Consider the following 17642-nt stretch of genomic DNA (forward strand, 5'->3'; position numbering starts at 1 on the left):
GGAGGTGAGAGGCCCATTAGCAAGTGAAGCTTCATCTATGTTTACAGGTGTTCCCCATCACTTGCATTACTACCTGAGCTCTGAAAGTGACAAAGTCGCTCAGTCGTGTCCAACTCTTTGAGACCCATGGACTCTACAGTTCATGGAATTCTTCAGGCCAGAATGCTGCAGTGGGATCTTCTCCAGGGGATCATCCCAACTCAGGGATCGAAACCAGGTCTCCCGCATTGTGGACAGATTCTTTACCAGCTGAGCCATCAGGGAACCCCAAGAATACTGGAGTGGGTAGCCTATCCCTTCTCCAGTGGATCTTCCAGGCCCAGGAATCGAACCGTGGTCTCCTGCATTACAAGCAGATTCTTTATCAACTGAGCGATCAGGGAAGCCCACCTGAGCTCTACCTCCTATCAGATAAGCAGTGGCATTAGATTCTCAAAGGAGCTCAAACCCTTCTGTAAACTGTGCATGTGAAGGAACTAGGTTGTGTGCTCCTTACAATGATCATCCTGAAAACATCCGAACCCCAGGTCTATGTTAAAACTGTCTTCCGTGAAACTGGTTCCTGGTGCCAAAAAAGGCTAGGGACTGCTGCTCTTGAACACGTCAATGTACTGACAGTAAAAGGGCAGGTTATCTATAGGCCCTGGGGTCTAGAAGAGTTAGCTGACTTTCCAGTAAGAATGAAGGGAGTCAGGAGCCAAGTTCGAGGCTAGAAGTAGCAGCTACACGTTAGACTCTTGGGCTTTGTCCTTTAGTCTCCCTAGGAAAGGTTGCCATTTCTTTTTTCTGTAGATGTTAATTTTCTCTCCCAACAATGGTCCTTGAAAATCATCCATCTGCTTTCTGTCAACAAAGTTTTTTGTCTTTTATGTCATTTCAAATTAAGTGGATTGTACAGTATATATATTCTTGTGTTTTAATAGTCCATTTCTTTTGAATGCTAAATGGTATTCCATTGTATGAATACCACAACTGCCATATTCATTCAGCTGTTGGTGTACATTTGGGTTGTTTCCCGCGTTTATCTAGCGACATTAATTCTTCAACAAATATTTGCTGGGCACTTACTGCTCTCTAATAGGTACTGGAGATATAAAAGCTAGTAAGACACAGAGGCCTTTTTTCATGAGGGGAAGAGCAAGCAGATGACTACAAAGCGTGTGTGAAGTAAACTGATGGAGACACACAAATGCTTTCCTCTGTTATGTAAGCATTTACATAACATCGGGAGGGTATATCACCCAAAAATGCTGGAGGGAACTGGGACAAGTCTTCCTAGAGAAAATGATGCTGAAATTGTCTTGACGTTTAGCCTAAAGATGGTGTGTAGTAATTAACAGGGTGGAGGAGGAGATGTATTATATAGATGGAGAGAAGAAGACAGAAGACCGCAAGCACAGTGGGGAGAGGGGCTCAGTGTTATTGGACAGGGACAGTGGTGGGAACAGTGTTGGCAAGGCCACAGGGCCAGACAGGGGGAGCCTTGGACACTGCTGTGCGAGGTTGATATTGCGAGCAGGGAAGGAGAGAGTGAGGTCTTGCTCTAGATTGGTAACTTAAGGGGCACATGAGCAAGGCAGGGAAATCAGCAAGGCTGGCTGGTGGGATTCCTCTGTTTACGTCGGGAGGCTGGGGAGTCCTGACACAGAGACCACGGGTCTGCAGTCCCCACTGCCCAAAGCTGTCCAGTGGGGTCCCGTTAACACTTCAGTTCTTCCTCTTCTCACCTGTCTCCCGCGTTAGCCTTTGTCAACAGTTGCATCTGCAGTGTCATCTGCCTAGGGGTTATAAAATTGTATAGCTCCTAAGGGAATCCTTGGTCAGCTACTAGTTTTCAGCCACAAGTGGACTTTTGAGACCATAGAAATGACCACAGAAGGAAAGCTATTCCAGACATGTAGGCCGTGGGCCCAGTGAGTCCTTTCTCCAAACCCTTATCCCCACAGCTGGGTAGGGGTTACTGCTCAGTTAGGGAAGGGTCTCCTTTGCACTCAAATCAAAGACAATGTTTGACGGGGGGAAAAAAAATGGGAGGGGAAGAACTAAAGAGGATAAATCTGGAGGAAGGCCCTGTAGTAAACTTAGTGGTTAAGAGTTCAGAAAATTGTTTCAGGAAGTGGAGCCACTGGAGCTGAGACTTCCAGGTGCCTCTGGCACCAGCAAAGGTCCGTCTAGTCAAGGCTATGGTTTTTCCAGTGGTCATGTATGGATGTGAGAGTTGGACTATAAAAAAGGCTGAGTGCCGAAGAAGTGCTTTTGAACTGTGGTGTTGGAGAAGACTCTTGAGAGTCCCTTGGACTGCAAGGAGATCCAACCAGTCCATTCTAAAGGAGATCAGTCCTGGGTGTTCATTGGAGGGACTGATGTTGAAGCTGAAACTCCAATACTTTGGCCCCCTGATGCAAAGAGCTGACTCATCTGAAAAGACCCTGATGCTGGGCAGGAGGAGGGGACAACAGAGGATGAGATGTTTGGATGGCATCACTGACTCAACGGACATGGGTTTGGGTGGACTCTGGGAGTTGGTGATGGACAGGGAGGCCTGGCGTGCTGCGGTTCATGGGGCTGCAGAGTCGGACATGACTGAGCGACTGAACTGAACTGGCTGAAAGGTCCAGAACCCTAGGGGTGAGTGAGTGTCCATGCAAGGTATTCCTTGAAAGTGTGAAAGGTCACTCTAGGTTTTCCAATAATCTGTTTTTGGACTAATCCCTTCAGTTCTGTCTTGAAAGGATTCCTATTAGTTCAGCTCTAAATGTGAATTTGTTGTTCAGTCGTGTTCGACTCTGCGACCCAATGGACTGCAGCACACCGGGCTTCCCTGTCCTTTTCCATCTCCTGGAGTTTGCTCAGATTCATGTCCATTGCATTGGCAATGCTATCCAACGATCTCATCCTCTGCTGCCCCCTTCTCCTGTTGCCTTCAATCTTTCCCAGGATCAGGGTCTTTCCCAATGAGTCAGCTCTTCGTATCAGATGGCCCAAGTATTGGGGCTTCAGCTTCGGCATTACTTCACTGCTAAGGTTTTGTTGTTTTAAATTATTTTTTGTTGTTTTTGTTAATGATTGTTAACTCCCACAGGGAGTTCCTGGTTAACAGATTTGGGATGGCACAGACAAGTCTGCCTTTCTATAACCAGGTGCCCAGTGTCATGGGTGCTGGGGAAAGGGTGTTGGATCTGGGAGTTAGGTTTGACTTTGGGTTCTTTTCCTTACTTGTGATTCAACCGGTTTCTCCATCTGAGAAAAATGAACAATCGTACCTGCCTTTTTCGGGATTAACCTAAGGTTTCAGTAGGATTTTAAGGTGATCTACGGTCCTGTAGACCTTTTAGTCTCACTTCCCCAACCGTCCTGTGCTCATAAAGCGCACACCAGGTCTGGGCTTGGCACTTGTCACAGACTTGGCTTCGAGTTTACACCCCAGGTGCCACACTGACATTTTGCTGATTGACTCCTTCAGTGTTCATGGCAGGAAGTTAGGAAAACTAACAGGCCCTTTACTCTTTCAGGGTGACCAGGGCTTTCCAGACGGGCCCGAAGAAAGCAAAGAATCTGATGCTGACAACCAGACAACAGAGCCTGAGCTTATGGAGGGGAGCAGAGTGGTAGCTCTCTTCAGCTACGAGGCCACTCAGCCAGAAGACCTGGAGTTCCTGGAAGGGGACGTAATCCTGGTGATGTCAGCGGGTAAGTGCTACTCGGGGAGTGCAGAAACCACGTGTTAGCAGCAATGAATTCAAGAACAGAGAGAAGAAAACATCAACCAGCTACAAACTTTAGCCAATGGTTTCAATTTCCTTCCCAGTTCTTAGTGGGAGGGAGCAAAACTGAGTGTGTTCACCTTTCCATCTGTGGCTCTCCTGGGCTGGGGAGCAACCAATGGCAGACTTCATCACATATTAAAGACTGTTTTGAAAGCCATGGGTTCTCACACCGGAGTTAATGAATTGGAAGGGGGCTTCAACCACTTTGGGTTTGCACCGAGCCATGTCATACTGATGCTTTGCAAACGATAGGTCTTTGAGTTGATGTACTTTTTGAAGATGAGTGAAGGGCATACATTTTGCCTTAAAAAACAACTATTCAGAATTGCTCTCTGGTGACTTCCCAGGTTGTTATAAATCAAACACAGTAAAAATTAAAATAAGTGGAGGGTTCTAATTTACTGCCTCTCAAACTTAAGTATGCTCATGCATCTTCTGTAATTTGTTAAATTCCTTTGACCCAGCTCCAAAGATTCTGATTCAGGTCTGGGGTGGGGCCTGCTAATTTGCATTTTTAACAAGCCTCAGGGTGATTCTGGTCTACTGACCATACTGAGAAGCAGCATTCTATTAATAACTCATGGTTTGACACTCTTCATTTCTTTACCTGGTAACGAGAGTCACATCAAAAGTTTCATTCACATGGCCGAAATCTTGTACATTAGCAATGCAAAACAGTGGAAACAGAACATCATTATCAATTAGAACAGAAACTTAACAGATTAAGAAATGAGAGGGAGAGATTTTAAAGTTAATGGGGGTGAAGAGTGAGCATACCAGACTGTAGCAACAAAATAAGAAATGAAAAACAAACAGGGTGCATGGTCAATGCGTATATTCTAAAAGGGAGAATGGAAACTCAGTTGTAAGAGTTGGCTTTAACTCCCCATACCATTTTTTAAGTGTCAGTACCAAGCAACTGGCTAAATTTTTTTTTCAGGGGTGGGGATGAGATAAAGATGAACAAATGCTCTGAAAAGTCTTCTGGATAGATATGCAGAAAAGGTGGTGTACTATCTACTGGGATTTGTATAGAAGTCTAAGTTGGTTTAATTCAGGAAGTATCTATGTAAGATTTTGAAACTTTTATAACACATAGGGAAATAGAATTCAGCATAAACACTGTGTCAGGCTGAGCGGTTGTTCAGTTAGTTGTATTCAACAATTATGAGATAGTTTTATTCCAAAAGTTTCTCAGATTTTAAATGTGAACCATCTGGGGAACTTGTTAAAATGGATTCCGAATCAGGTTTGGGACCTGAGTTTGGCATTTCTAACAAGCTCCCAGGATCCAGCACAACAAATGCTGATACTTGTGTCATAGAAGGAAGAATCAAGACAACAGTCTGCAATTAGAGTTCCCTTGGGTGAACTCGGATGCCCAGCCACACTCCACACTAACGCAGTTTCTAGGGACAGGATCCAAGTACCACACGGTGCTGCTGTTACGTCTGATGGAGACATGTTACATCCAAAGATGAGCCTCTGATCTGAACAGCTTCTACGGTCTGTTGGATGGGCTCTAGAATAGGTCATAGCTACCTAAGGTGTCTGACATTTATTGATAGAATGACCCTGAATAAGCTATTAATCTCTCGTGTCTTCTCAGAACCTAGACTGAGTTACATTCCCCTGGAATGTAGCTTTTAACCACAGAAAATTTAAAATGGGAATATTATCTGTAACTGAGTTATGACGTCTATGCACATAAAGTCTCTTAAATAGGTGCTATGAAAATCCTTGTATATTACAGACATGGAATGAACCCATCATTAGCTCCAATTCTGAATTTTTTGATCATTCACTAGTGAACAATCATTATCTATTTAACCAATGGCATATTCCTGTCCTGTAATCAAAACAAAGGTTCCCAACAGAGCTAAAACTCTATGCTAAAAAAGAAAAATCACCTCATACATAAAGACTCACTGTTCAGTATCTTTCACTTTGGTAACTTTTTGAAGACTCTAATTTTTCTGCCTTTTACTTCTCTGTGTCTAAAACACAGAAACCAATAATGAGATAGCTCCTATGTTCGCTCTTACTAGTCACTTTTCCAACGCTGACTTTTCCCTGTCAGCACAACTGGGGGTGAAGAAATTCTCCTATACTCATTTTAGAAGTCAACGTATACTTTTCCTTTTATCAGTGAATGAAGACTGGCTGGAAGGGGAGTGCAAAGGGAAAGTTGGCATTTTCCCCAAAGCTTTTGTTGAACAACATGCAACTACAGACTTGGAAAGCACGCCCAGAGGAGTCTAGGATGTTTCACAACCTACAACGCTGAAGAAAGGGAAGTACTATCATTTACAAGATTTGGCACGCCTCTGCTGTACATTCGAGAGACACCTCTGGAAGTATTAATTCATCTACTCTTCTGTTAAAACTGAACCTATTAGATGATGATGTGAGAACTTACAATGATTACCTTGAAGATAGGGAGGGGTAGTGGTCGGAAATGTCTAGAATAAGGGGGCCTTCTAGGATGCAGATACTCTTGTTTCTTGCTTGGAGTGCGGGCTGCCCACATGTGTTCGGTTTGTGAAAGTTCACCGAACTGTATATTTACTATTGGGACACTTCTCTCTATGTATATGATACCTCAATAAAAAACTTACAAAAACAAGACACCCAGAGTGCAGGCCCAAGACCTAAGTATAAACACCCCCACCTACACCACTACTACCACACACTCCCAGGGACTGAGAGAGCTAAAGGTAATTCAGAAGACGTGAACATGCACGCCTACACGCACGAAACTAACATTTTGGGGATTAGAAGCGTCACTGCTTACACAGAACCTAGACTGAGTTATGTTCCCCCGGAATATAGCTTTTAATTTCACAGAAAATTAAAATACTGGGACTACATCCCTTGACTTCTTCTCAGAGAGGACATCTGTTAGAGTTCAACAGTGAGCATGTGCCACTAACACCTGAGATGGAAAGCGGCCATGCTCAGGAAGCCAGTCGGTTAGTACTGTCCTACCAGGCGACATTTGTTTTTCAGGATTAACTTGGGTGAGTTTCCATAAATTCGAAAGGCCTGGCCTCAATTCCCCTTCCTTGTGTGGAATATTCTGTTAATAATTTTTCAAGTGTGTAGGTGCTCATGAAAAGCACATTTAGGAGACAAACTGTGGACTGAATCAACATCAGTGTGAAAACACAGCTGGTGTGTGTGTGCACACACACAGCTGAGGTGCGGTGCTGGCTCCCGCACACAGCGAAGGCCGGCAGGTTGCTGCTGGAAATCAGGGGACACAACTTGAAGAAATACAACCCCAGAGCAAAGAACACCAAATTCTGCTGCTGCTCACCACACTGAGTTGAGTTTACTGGGCCAACAGGATACCTGGTCTCTGAGTTGCCTTATTAAGGCTGACAGTAAGGATAAAAATGCTGAGTTGCTAACTCCTTTGCATAAGCCATTCTTTATTAGAACCCATCTCTTTTTGTAATCCTGCACATCGGTTTGAAATATTACTAAAAACAAAAATAACCCTGAAGCATATTCGATTTTTGACCTTCTTTCATTCCCCTAGATGACTTGTGAGTAGTTTAAATTTGTTAAGTTGGATTTTCTTTCAGGATAGGAAAGAAACAATCTACACAGATCTGGTTGGAGAGAACATGGTTTAATTAAAGGCAAAGCTGATTTCAGCAGCTGCAGGTCTTGCACAGACAGACCAAAACAAATAAACAAAAACAAAAAGAAACACAAAAGAAAGTCTGCTACACAGAACCAGTTTCTGATGAAGATTCTCCTTTCCCTCCTCATTACTCCACACTGAGGACGATAAGGCGAGGAACCCCGCCCCAAGAGTCAAAAAAACATTCCAAACACCAAATTCTCATGCAGAAATGGGGCTGCAGATGGGACATGGGCACGGTGGGAGCGAGACGGCGAGCCTGGTGGGCGTGTCGAGGGTGCAAGAGTCGGTGACAGTTCAAACACTGGAATGTTGCAGCTGCCTGAATGCAGAGCTCAGACACACACAGTGGGTAAAGGCAGCAGGGAAGGAGGCTCGGGAGGGAGGGGGTGGGAGCACAGTGGGCAGGGAGGAGGGGCTGGGGAGAAGCACAGAGGGTTTCATATTGCCATTGGCGGGCGGGGGGACTTCACCCTTTCAGACCTTTCAAAAGAAAAAAACCAACAAAAACAAAAAACCCCAAACACCATGTCAAACTAAAAGAGCAATAACGTAAGCATTCGGGACTTCAGCCACTCTCTCGGAAGAGCAATGAGCATGAATCTCTCACCCCCTTTCATTGCTGGGGTTGCCCAGACTCCAGTGACGACCAGGGCTCCTGGATGTGCTTTGCTCTGTAGCTGTTTTCCAGCTCTTGAGTCCCGCACTAGCTCCACACACTCACACACACCATCCCTCCCCTCCAGGGAGCAGACGGGCCAGTGTGCACACACACGAACACTCTCACACACACACGCGCGCGAAGCAGAGCCCTCCCAGAAAACAAACCCTACCACTAGCACAGCAATTGGACATTTAGATTGTTTCCATAATTTCCCCTTAAAATATTACTTTTCCAGGAAATGACTATCAGAAATGCTGTCCTTCTGTTTCTACACAAGAAAAATCTTCAGTCCTCTTTCCTTCTAATAAATATCAGATAAAAAGTTTCTTTTCCTTTCTTCCGCCTTTTCCAGAATGGACTCCGTTGTGTTTTCCTTCTGTGCCTGATGCACACGTGTCCGTGTCGCCTTGAATTTCACTCTGAAAGTGGAGGCTGGGAGACCACTGCCAGGCAGGGACCTGGCCGCTCAGCGGGCCATGCACACGCCGCTACTTCCTTCCTCTTCAGACTGTCTTTTGGGCCCCAACTGCTGGCCCCCATGCTGCTGCTTCTTGGCGAGATGTTGTACACATTAGGAATAAAAACGATTACAGCACACAGCACAGGATGGACAGGGGGTGGAGGCAGGGACAGGAGGAGGTGGGTGGGAAGTAGGATGGGGGCACGAAAACCAACCGAACAAAAAGGAACCACACTGAAAGCTTCTACCTATGAAACTGTGACAGGCCACAAGTGGACTAGCCTGCCTGCTGAGGGACTGCCTGTGACACCACCGTGAAATGGACAGCCACGCAAGCCACACACGTTCCTCTAGAGCCCTACGGCAGTCCTCGGCTAGTCCAGCCCAGCACCACCAGCCACGCGGCGTCCTCCGCTGGGGCTCGAGCACCTACAGAATGAGGGGCGTTTCCGGCTGGGGTCTCCAGGCTGGAGGAGGGCCCCCCAGAGCCTTCCGAGTCCAAGTGGAGGCCGCGCCCTCGCCCTATGGACCATTTCCATGGGCTCAAGAGGTCGGTTTCCCCATCCTGTCGCCACTGGCCTCTCACAGGAGCAGCGCACGGGGCTTTTCCTTGCTACACACTGACTAGAAGAAGCACATCTGTGTATGGAAGAATTCAGTGTGATATCTTACTACTGAGAGTAATAACGATAATAAAAGATGTTCAGGAGTAATTTCAACTACATTCTCAGTCAGCAAAGCAATCATTAATGGGTTCCTATTTTATTCCCCAAAGAGGAAAAAAAAAGGACTGAGAAGTTCCCATTGGCTTCTCCCATCTGCCCTCCCTTCTCAGCTTTCACTTCCCACGTGGCTGGGGACATGCACGATGGAGAACGTGAGCGGCGGTGGCGTCAGGCACCTGAGGGAGACAAACAGCAGTTCCTCTCTCCCTCCGGAAGGCCCCGGGGGGACGGAGAGTTCCTGATGGTTTTTTCTTTTTGTTGCACTGCGGACATTTCGTGCACACTCAGCGGGCTGGTGGAATACTTACACCCTCTCAACAGCGAGACACAGAAAAGAGGGCTGCCACCTGCAGGGGACTGTGTGGGTCAGTCCTGCAAACCCAGCATGCCATGGTTTATGGAGCCTTCATTCCCAGGGTTGCCACTCTGGCCTCAGTGTGGAGGGTTCATGGTGCCTTGTCCCCGCTGCTGTTTCTGCTTCTGCTGCATTAACAGCTGCTCCAAAGCGGAAGGTCCAGGATGCATCATGGAACTGGACCAGATAGACTGAAAAACAGCCCAGAGCTTGTCACCAGAGGTCAAATGCCTGGTTGTCTGAAAGGGATTTGATTTTCAATCCCAGCTAAACATAAAGGCATGTATGTCCCAAGATCCCCAAACCCTGAAAAAATCCAGCTATTACAAGGAGTTGCTGTAAGACCAGGTACTTCAAGACTGGTTAGTTAGTTCTCATTAAGATCATTTTAAACCAGAAAAGGTGAAAGTATGTTTTCTATAAAGTCTTTTTACTAAAACTCAACTCCATTTGAGAACAGACACTGCCTAGAAAGGTTTTAGGCAGGCAAAACATTTATGAAATTAGATATCCTTCTTTTACTTGTTCAGAAAAGGAGTAAAGAAAATATTTCAAGATGAGTCAGAATTTTCTTAATCTTAGAATCCAACTAAAACCTTCATGTGTGTTCCCCCAAGGATACTGGTTTATCACTAGTGAATTCAAAAATTAAAAAGAAAATCCCTTTAAAGAATCTTATAGTGCAGACCATGCTTCTAAGACTTTGCCAGATATACAGTACGAATCAAACAATCCTAAGGGCCTTAGGAATAAGACGAGCTATTTATGTGAATGAAAGCAGAGACATCTCTTATGGTTCTTGTTCTTGTTCCTGATCCACTCACCTTTAGGCTTTCCATGAGGACAGCAGAGGAATCCTCCATGGATGGGCCATGGCCTGTCCAGGAGCCACTTGGCGTGCTGGCCTGATGCCAACTGCTCTCAGAGGATGATGTTGCTGAGAGATAATCAATGCCAAACCCACCCATGGCTAGGAATGAAGAGAAAAGAATAATTCAAGAAGATGTTCTATCACTGCCGAAGGTCCAGGAAGGACAGAGTAAGTTAGTTCACTTCTGCTAAGCAACGAAGACTGGCTCTCACCTGGCTTATCAGTTTTCCACCGGTCTGCAGTTCTCCTGTCCCTGTTATCTGGAGTCCCAATGGGTCCAAAATTGGAGAATGGGACAGAATTGTGGTTGTGTGTTGGAGGGGAGCTTGGCAGGCTGCTTGGGTTGGAGGAATGAGGAGACTGGCTGGCTGGTGTTGAATGATCTATTGAATAACAGCAACGCAGGACATTAAATAGAGATGTTTCATAAACATACCAAGAATGAAAGTTTCCGGTAGATCTGATCAGTTAAATTCTCTCAAAAATAACCACAGGGTTTCAGGAGAAAGGCAAAATAAAGGCCCCCAGAGAGACCCTGCCAGATGTACTAGTCTGTCTTACTGTACATGTCTAAGGCACACTCCTTACCTTAAAAATAAAAATGTAGACAGTTTTGTCAAATGTATGCATTGTTCTGGTGTGCCTGTTTCAGATAAGTATATACTTGTCTTCTCTATCAGAGCAAAATTGCCTAACCTTAAGAATTTTCCTGCAAAGAATGAGTATCTACAAATAAAACTAAAAAACAGCTGCAAACCTTAAGATGAAACTCACATTTTTCTCCCTTACAACTGAGATCATTACTGAGAATGTAAAACAGCTTTTTTAAATGGCATTTATTATGTGAACCAGCTCACCAGGCTTTTTTACACCCCGTTTTCCTTCAGAAGTTACTTTAAAAACAAATACAACCAACCACAAAAACCGTAGTAACAGACAAAAACCACCAAATACATGAAATTACCAAACCACACTCTCTTTTGAGTGTACAGGTAACAATACAAAGTCTATAATTTAAAGACTAGTCAATACCTGAACTGGCAGGAAGAGATGGAGACCATGGAGTCCCTTCAAAAAGGGAGTACAACGATGTTTCCTGGGGAGCCACTGAGGGATTAAGCTCTGTTTTGGAGCCAGTTGTCAGGTTTTTCCCGTATACCTCATTGAACACACTGTTATTTGGGTATCGTTCCTGAAAGACAGTGACCGCCAAGTTAACAGACGCACTCCAGCGAAAGAAAATGCACGTTCACGCACGTGGGTGCCTGACAGATCTGAAGACAAACTTTTGAAGGCTTTTACTTCCATTTCTTTCAGTTTTCCTGTTTTTATCCATTTGCTTTTTACTTTCCCCCACCCTTTATCCTGCTCTATGTAAACCACCCAGGTTAAAAAGTATGAATAATTTACTTGGCTGAACAAGACAGCCCAAAGATTTTATTATTAATGAGAAGTTAAACAATTCAAACTTACAAAAGTCTCCAGTATACCCTAATTAAAGAGGGGGGGGAGTTGGAATGGGTAAAATCAGATACCCAGAAAATACCAATATATGAAAGAGAAAGGAAAGAGAAAAACAGGTGTATTGAGATAGACTGGGAAAGAAAATGCTAGCCCACAGCAGGATGCCTCACTGTTTACGCACCTGATTGAGGGAGAATCCGGTGAGGGACAGAAAAGAGGATGAATGTGACATGAGCTCTGAGGGCTTCTCCAGTAAGGACTTCTTCACAGTCCCAGAGGGAAAACAAAAGATAGTTAAATTATGCCTTCCCATTTTCTTAGTACTAATTTTAAGATACCATACAAGCAAAATAAAAGACCACAATTTAAGAATACCTGTATTTACCTCTCTTGTACAAATTAAAGCTTAGAAAGTATCAATTCAACTCAGATTAATTTTTATTAATACCATGGTCCCGCTAAGGGCCAGTCGTCACAGGTGAGTCAGACAGAACCCTTCTGATCAGTACTTCTAACTTTAAAAGCACAGAGATCCTGGCAGGGACCCTGGAAACTGGCAGTACTGAGTATTCATTAGGTAAGAACCTCAGGAATCCCTTTGTCACTAACTGCATTTAAAATACTCTCAAAACAAGATGCTAAACTGATCAAGCACTGTTTTCTTCCTAATTTTTCCCCCCTCGCTAGAATTTTAAAACACGGACATTAATGACTTTAAAAAAGCCTTTAGATCCATTTGACAACTAGTTTTGTTAGCATGGTTCCTAAGCAACTCTATTTGTGGTATGTATTCAAACACTTGCTAAAGTCAAGTTTACATTTATTGGTCCTTAAGAAACTCATTGGTTTAATAAAAAAAAAGCTGAATCTCTGATGCTCACTGTCACTGAACTGTTGGTCAACAAAGCATTTATTAAACACTTGCGACATGCAAGGCACTGTCACACACATGACATCATTAACGATGTCAAATATAGGAAGGGCTATCGTTAAGGTTTTTCTTTTTTTTTTAATATGACAAAGCCCCACTAAAGGCCGCCCTCGCCCTTGTTTCACCATTAGGTTCATCTCCGACGGAGAAGGCAAGCACAACAAGAGTTAAGGGATTAGGAGACAAGTGAACAGAAAGGCGCCCTGCCCCTGGGCCCCTAAGCCAACCAGAAAAACCCAGCAAGAAAGGCAGACATGTAGAATCAACACTTGAGTGGCTAGGTTATCCACCACCTCTAGGCGCTGTCACTGCACTACTACTATTTGGGTGTCTAGGGGATCTTTTATTTCTGCTAATTTGGGGAGGGTGGGGAGTGGGAGGTCTGTGTGGCCGCTCACTCAGAAAAATTCTTAAGGGAACTTCAAGTGTTACAGATGGCAGTTTCTGTCAGGAGAGCCATTAAGCTTTTATTTCTATCACTAAAATCAGTGCACTTTAGTCTTGTGAATGTTTTCTTACCCTGTGTTTATAGGAAAGAAACAGCAAGAAAGTGGAACTCAGAAATGTTTTACACTTTATTAAGATGCAGGGAGGGGAGGAAAAAACCTCATAGCATACATCTTTCTTGCAGTTCCCGACCTCAGTAAAACATGTAAATAATGGCATCCTTTGAAATGCAGACTGGGTTATAGAAGATTATTTTTAAAAGAGACTACTAATCAATTCTTGGACCTTATCTCTGTGCCCACTCATTGACGGCACTCAAACCATGTTTTAAAAGAGTCCTCTTCATATTCCAAATCTGGCTCTGAATTTAGATCAGAGCTCTTAGTTAACCAAACAGAAAAGAACCACTTATTGTTTAGTAAAATCAATCGAGAATCTTTTTATTCAGTAAAACATCTGGAACATTATTTCATTTCATATTTTGAATACGTGAGGAAAAATCTCATTGTTCCTAAGCAAGATTAAATGACACCTAAAATTCCTGGGTCCAGGTGGAAATGACACCTGAAAACGAAGTTAATTTCCCAGCATTACATCCTGTGTGTGCCCAGCCCTGCAGGATGCTTTCTGGATAACATATATTACAAAGCTACAAGATTTGGGGAAACTATTTACTGTCATGTGAATGTTAGTTTGGGCAATCAGGAAATGAGCTTTAAATTCTGTTAAAAAAAGGAAAGCCCTAGAAAGAAGAAACTACCTATTCTACTACAAAATCTCAGAAGAAAAGGTAGGGGTTACAGCAAGAAAAAGAATTACATCAAATACATACAAAGAGGCTTCGTCCAGGAAGAGAGGCGAGAGGCCCCAGCAGAGCTGGGTAAAGATCAGGAGGGTTAGAAAAAATCAGCTCTTCCTCTTCCTCCAAGGCAGCCAGACTCTTTAACAGGTCCGGAGGAAGCAGAGGGGAGCCTCTGGGGTCCTAGTGACAGAAAGGATCACAGTGAGACGCAATAAGGGAAGACAAAAGCACAGCATCATGAGAGAGACAAAGGCAGCTGACGTCAAGGAGGGAGCTGGAAGGGATAGTCAGACAGCATTATGCAAAGAGGAAAGGGCTCCGAAACACCAAAGTAAATGACACGAGGACAATAAGAAGGAAAGATGAAGACAACAGAAAGAAGTAAAGAGTGACCAACAGCAGAACGTAAAAGGTTAATGTGGACAGCCAGTGAAACAACGCAAGGGAGCGAAGAGGTTAGCTATCTTGTGCTAACAGAGAAACAGCTTTTTTTTTTAAAAGTTACCAACACACACCTGTTTCTCATGAGTAAAAAGGGCAAAGACAGTGAACTTCACCATCAAAGATGATGGGCTAAATTTCTTCCTCTCAGAAAGCCACTTGCTTAAATATGCAGTAAACCTACTTTTAAATTTAGATGATTCAGCCCGAGAGGAGCTTTGTCTCAGAATTCTCTACTGTGCTGCCTTAGAGATTTCTGCACACGGTCCTCTCTGCCAGACCGTCACGGTTCAGCGTCAGGAACAGCGTTCTTCAGCTTCCCCGAACCTATGTGGTATGAGGAGGGCACCAAGAGCGGCACCCACTTACTCAGGGGCGTTCTGTAGCACTAACGAAATGAGGGGGACCTTTAAACATCTAGGTGAGATCTCTGAAGTGCCTGGTGACAGGGAAGGACACGCACCTCAAATGGCATCCTGGGCACAGGGTCCTGCTCTGGACGGAAGACTCCCGGGGACCGTTTGCCCCTGCGGTCCACACTGGCTTGCTGTGCCATCACAGCTCTGTTATCAGCAGCGCTGTAGGAAGAATCCCAGTAGAACTCCGGGATCTTGACTTCTGAGGGGTTATGGTTATATGGCTCCATGGGGAAAGGCTTCATTGTTTTCTCGAGAGGCTGCTGCTGCCTTACAGGAGGTTGCAACGACGGCTCAAACAGTTTTATGGGGTCTTGGGTTTGAAGGTAGTAGGGCTGTTTCACAGGCATGATTTTCCCTAATGGGCCTTGAACCTGAGGGGGATTCCACAGCTGTTTGGAGGCATCTGCCTGTTGATACTAAAAAAAGAGATGCCTGGTTCACCAAGATGAGGATAAAATGCACTACTACTTCACTGAGGACTCACAGAGAGAACTTGAGAGATTTTACTACCAACAAAACTCTGGGTCATGCAGGGTTGTTTGATCTTTAGGTTTTTCAATACACAGAGCTTTCTGGGAACAGATTAAGGGCACCGAGTTCCTATTCTCTTTCAATGCCAATATTAAGAGGTTTAATAAATGACGGTGTGAGTGTGGGTGGCTGCGCATGCATCCATTTCCCCTTCTGCTCCAAGAGCTGCAGGATGATAATACTTAAGACTGGTGTCACAGTTCTCTTATCATCTCATCAAGAGCACGATTCTATTTCCCTTCTGTAGTTCAGGTTTAAATACGGGAAATTATTTACAGAAAATCCCTTTCTATAAAGCTGACAAGCAGTAACAGCAAAGTATGGTACGTAATATCTATTCTCTTTTACAAAAGTAAAAAGAACAACTGAACTTTCCTAAACAGCAAAGACTGCTGTGTTCCCATAATCATTATAAGTCTAAGCAAAAAGTAGCTAAATGTTTATTTTTTTAAAAATTGGAGGATAACTGCATCACAAAGTTGAATTGTTTTCTGCCATACAACAACCTGAATCAGCTGTAGGTATACATACATCCCCTCCCTCCCACATCCCACCCCTGGCCCCACCCCATTCCACCCTCCCCAGGTTGAGCTCCCTGTATTATAAAGCAACTTCCCCATTAGCTCTCTATTTCAATGAAGGAAGTGGATTAACTAATATTTTTAATTAACTTGACACTGAATGAGTTCAGGTGCTCCTCTCCTCACCTCAGCTGGAAGTACACACAACTGTAACTCACCTGCTGGAATCCAGAGTGGTGAGGAGGACTTTTCCCCAAAGCCGGCACAGCTTTTGTAGGGGACTGTTGCTGCTGAGCTAGAGCTTGAACCTGCAGCTGGCTTGCAGTCTGTGCTGTTGGCGGAGCTGGTAGAGGTGGGAGGGGCTGCTGGGAAGGTGGCTGAGGCTGTTGAGGTCCCTGGGTCACTGGCCCTGGTCCGGAGGGCCGTTGCTGGCTGTAAGGAATGTGGGACTGTTTCCCAGCTTGCACCTGGTTTCCTGCTGGAGAGTGAGCTGTAGGCTGAAGAAAGGTTCCTGGGACAGAAACACCAGCTGGGAAGGTGTAACCTGAGCCCATAGAAAATGCCACAGGAGGGGGGATAACATATGTTGGGGGCGGGAACCCTTCAAAATAGAAGAACATCGTTTTAGTTCTAAGGAAACTTAGCAAACGAAAGACAAAAATTAGTCATTTGGGGCTGGGGTGGAGAAGAGGTTTTCTAATAAATCATGAAAGACTGGGATCAACCATCAAGTAAGACTCAAGTGTCAACCTTTAACCTGATTTCAAGAATTAAATACAGATTACTGCCTGATGCTACTATCCACTGAGGCAACTGGAATGTCCTAAAGGTTTCTCAGATGCCATGTTTACTGACAGGAATTCCTTCTTAATAACAAGCATGCACTTGCACATAAACTACAGGTAAATGGCTCAAAAATAACTGAAACATTACGGAAAAGAGAACTTCCTTATACCTTCTAATATTAATGGTTTAGTATGTCCCTCAGAGTCTAGAATTTCTCATCAGGTGAACAGAAACTCCTACACAGATGGAATTCAGCAGAAGACATTACAAACATGTATTTACCTGGCCGGCTGGGAAGAGGAGGGAAGGCTCCAGGGTGATGAATGGGGATGAACTGGGAGTTACTTGCTTGACTTGGGGTTTGAGTTACAGGTGTTTTCCTGGCTTCAGACACTGGAGTCTTTCTTAACTCTGTCTGAGATTTTACCTATGACCAACCAGAAGCAAGACTATCTATAATAATCTGAAACTCAGCTGAGACAGAAAGTAGCACCTACTCTAACAAAGGATTTAAAACCCTATACTGTGTTTAAAAAAAGAAAAATAAAGTACATGCTGAAGATAATTCACTTCACCTAAATTAAGAATGGGAAAATCAAATTACTGAAATACAAAAAGCTGTAAGGGCTTAGTTTTACTCATAATTTTGCTTTCACAAAATCACAGAAGTACGAAATATGGAAGAGGCTTGAGAACTCATTTGTTTTACAAATGAGACACCCAATGCCAACAGGGTGAAAAAGATGCCTATTATCTTAAGCCAATATTATGGGCCCCAGGGCCCTGTATTCTCTAATTCATTAAGA

General features: G+C 44.2%; 2 protein-coding genes across 6 annotated transcripts in view; one reads left to right on the top strand and one right to left on the bottom strand.

Annotated features, from left to right (window-relative positions):
* NCF2 (neutrophil cytosolic factor 2) overlaps window positions 1-6395 on the top strand; it is a 33259-nt gene extending 26864 nt beyond the window's left edge. For both annotated transcript variants that reach the window (XM_055419124.2, XM_055419125.2), the window contains exons 14-15: window positions 3513-3690; window positions 5917-6395. In XM_055419124.2, the coding sequence (XP_055275099.1) occupies window positions 3513-3690; window positions 5917-6029 (291 nt within the window). In that variant the 3' untranslated portion in view covers window positions 6030-6395. The remainder of the gene's footprint in view (window positions 1-3512; window positions 3691-5916) is intronic.
* Window positions 6396-7383: 988 nt separating this feature from the next.
* SMG7 (SMG7 nonsense mediated mRNA decay factor) overlaps window positions 7384-17642 on the bottom strand; it is an 85507-nt gene continuing 75248 nt past the window's right edge. For 2 of the 4 annotated variants that reach the window (XM_055419121.2, XM_055419119.2), the window contains 9 exons: window positions 17119-17263; window positions 16269-16651; window positions 15043-15414; window positions 14169-14318; window positions 12140-12220; window positions 11527-11686; window positions 10707-10877; window positions 10448-10593; window positions 7384-9814 (listed from right to left, as the gene is read on the bottom strand). In XM_055419121.2, the coding sequence (XP_055275096.1) occupies window positions 9701-9814; window positions 10448-10593; window positions 10707-10877; window positions 11527-11686; window positions 12140-12220; window positions 14169-14318; window positions 15043-15414; window positions 16269-16651; window positions 17119-17263 (1722 nt within the window). In that variant the 3' untranslated portion in view covers window positions 7384-9700. The remainder of the gene's footprint in view (window positions 9815-10447; window positions 10594-10706; window positions 10878-11526; window positions 11687-12139; window positions 12221-14168; window positions 14319-15042; window positions 15415-16268; window positions 16652-17118; window positions 17264-17642) is intronic. The other 2 variants (XM_055419122.2, XM_055419123.2) reach the window with 2 other exon arrangements.

Source organism: Moschus berezovskii, chromosome 17 (genome assembly GCF_049115385.1).
Source record: "Moschus berezovskii isolate FMDL1 chromosome 17, NW_MosBer_1.0, whole genome shotgun sequence".
NCBI lineage: Eukaryota > Metazoa > Chordata > Mammalia > Artiodactyla > Moschidae > Moschus > Moschus berezovskii.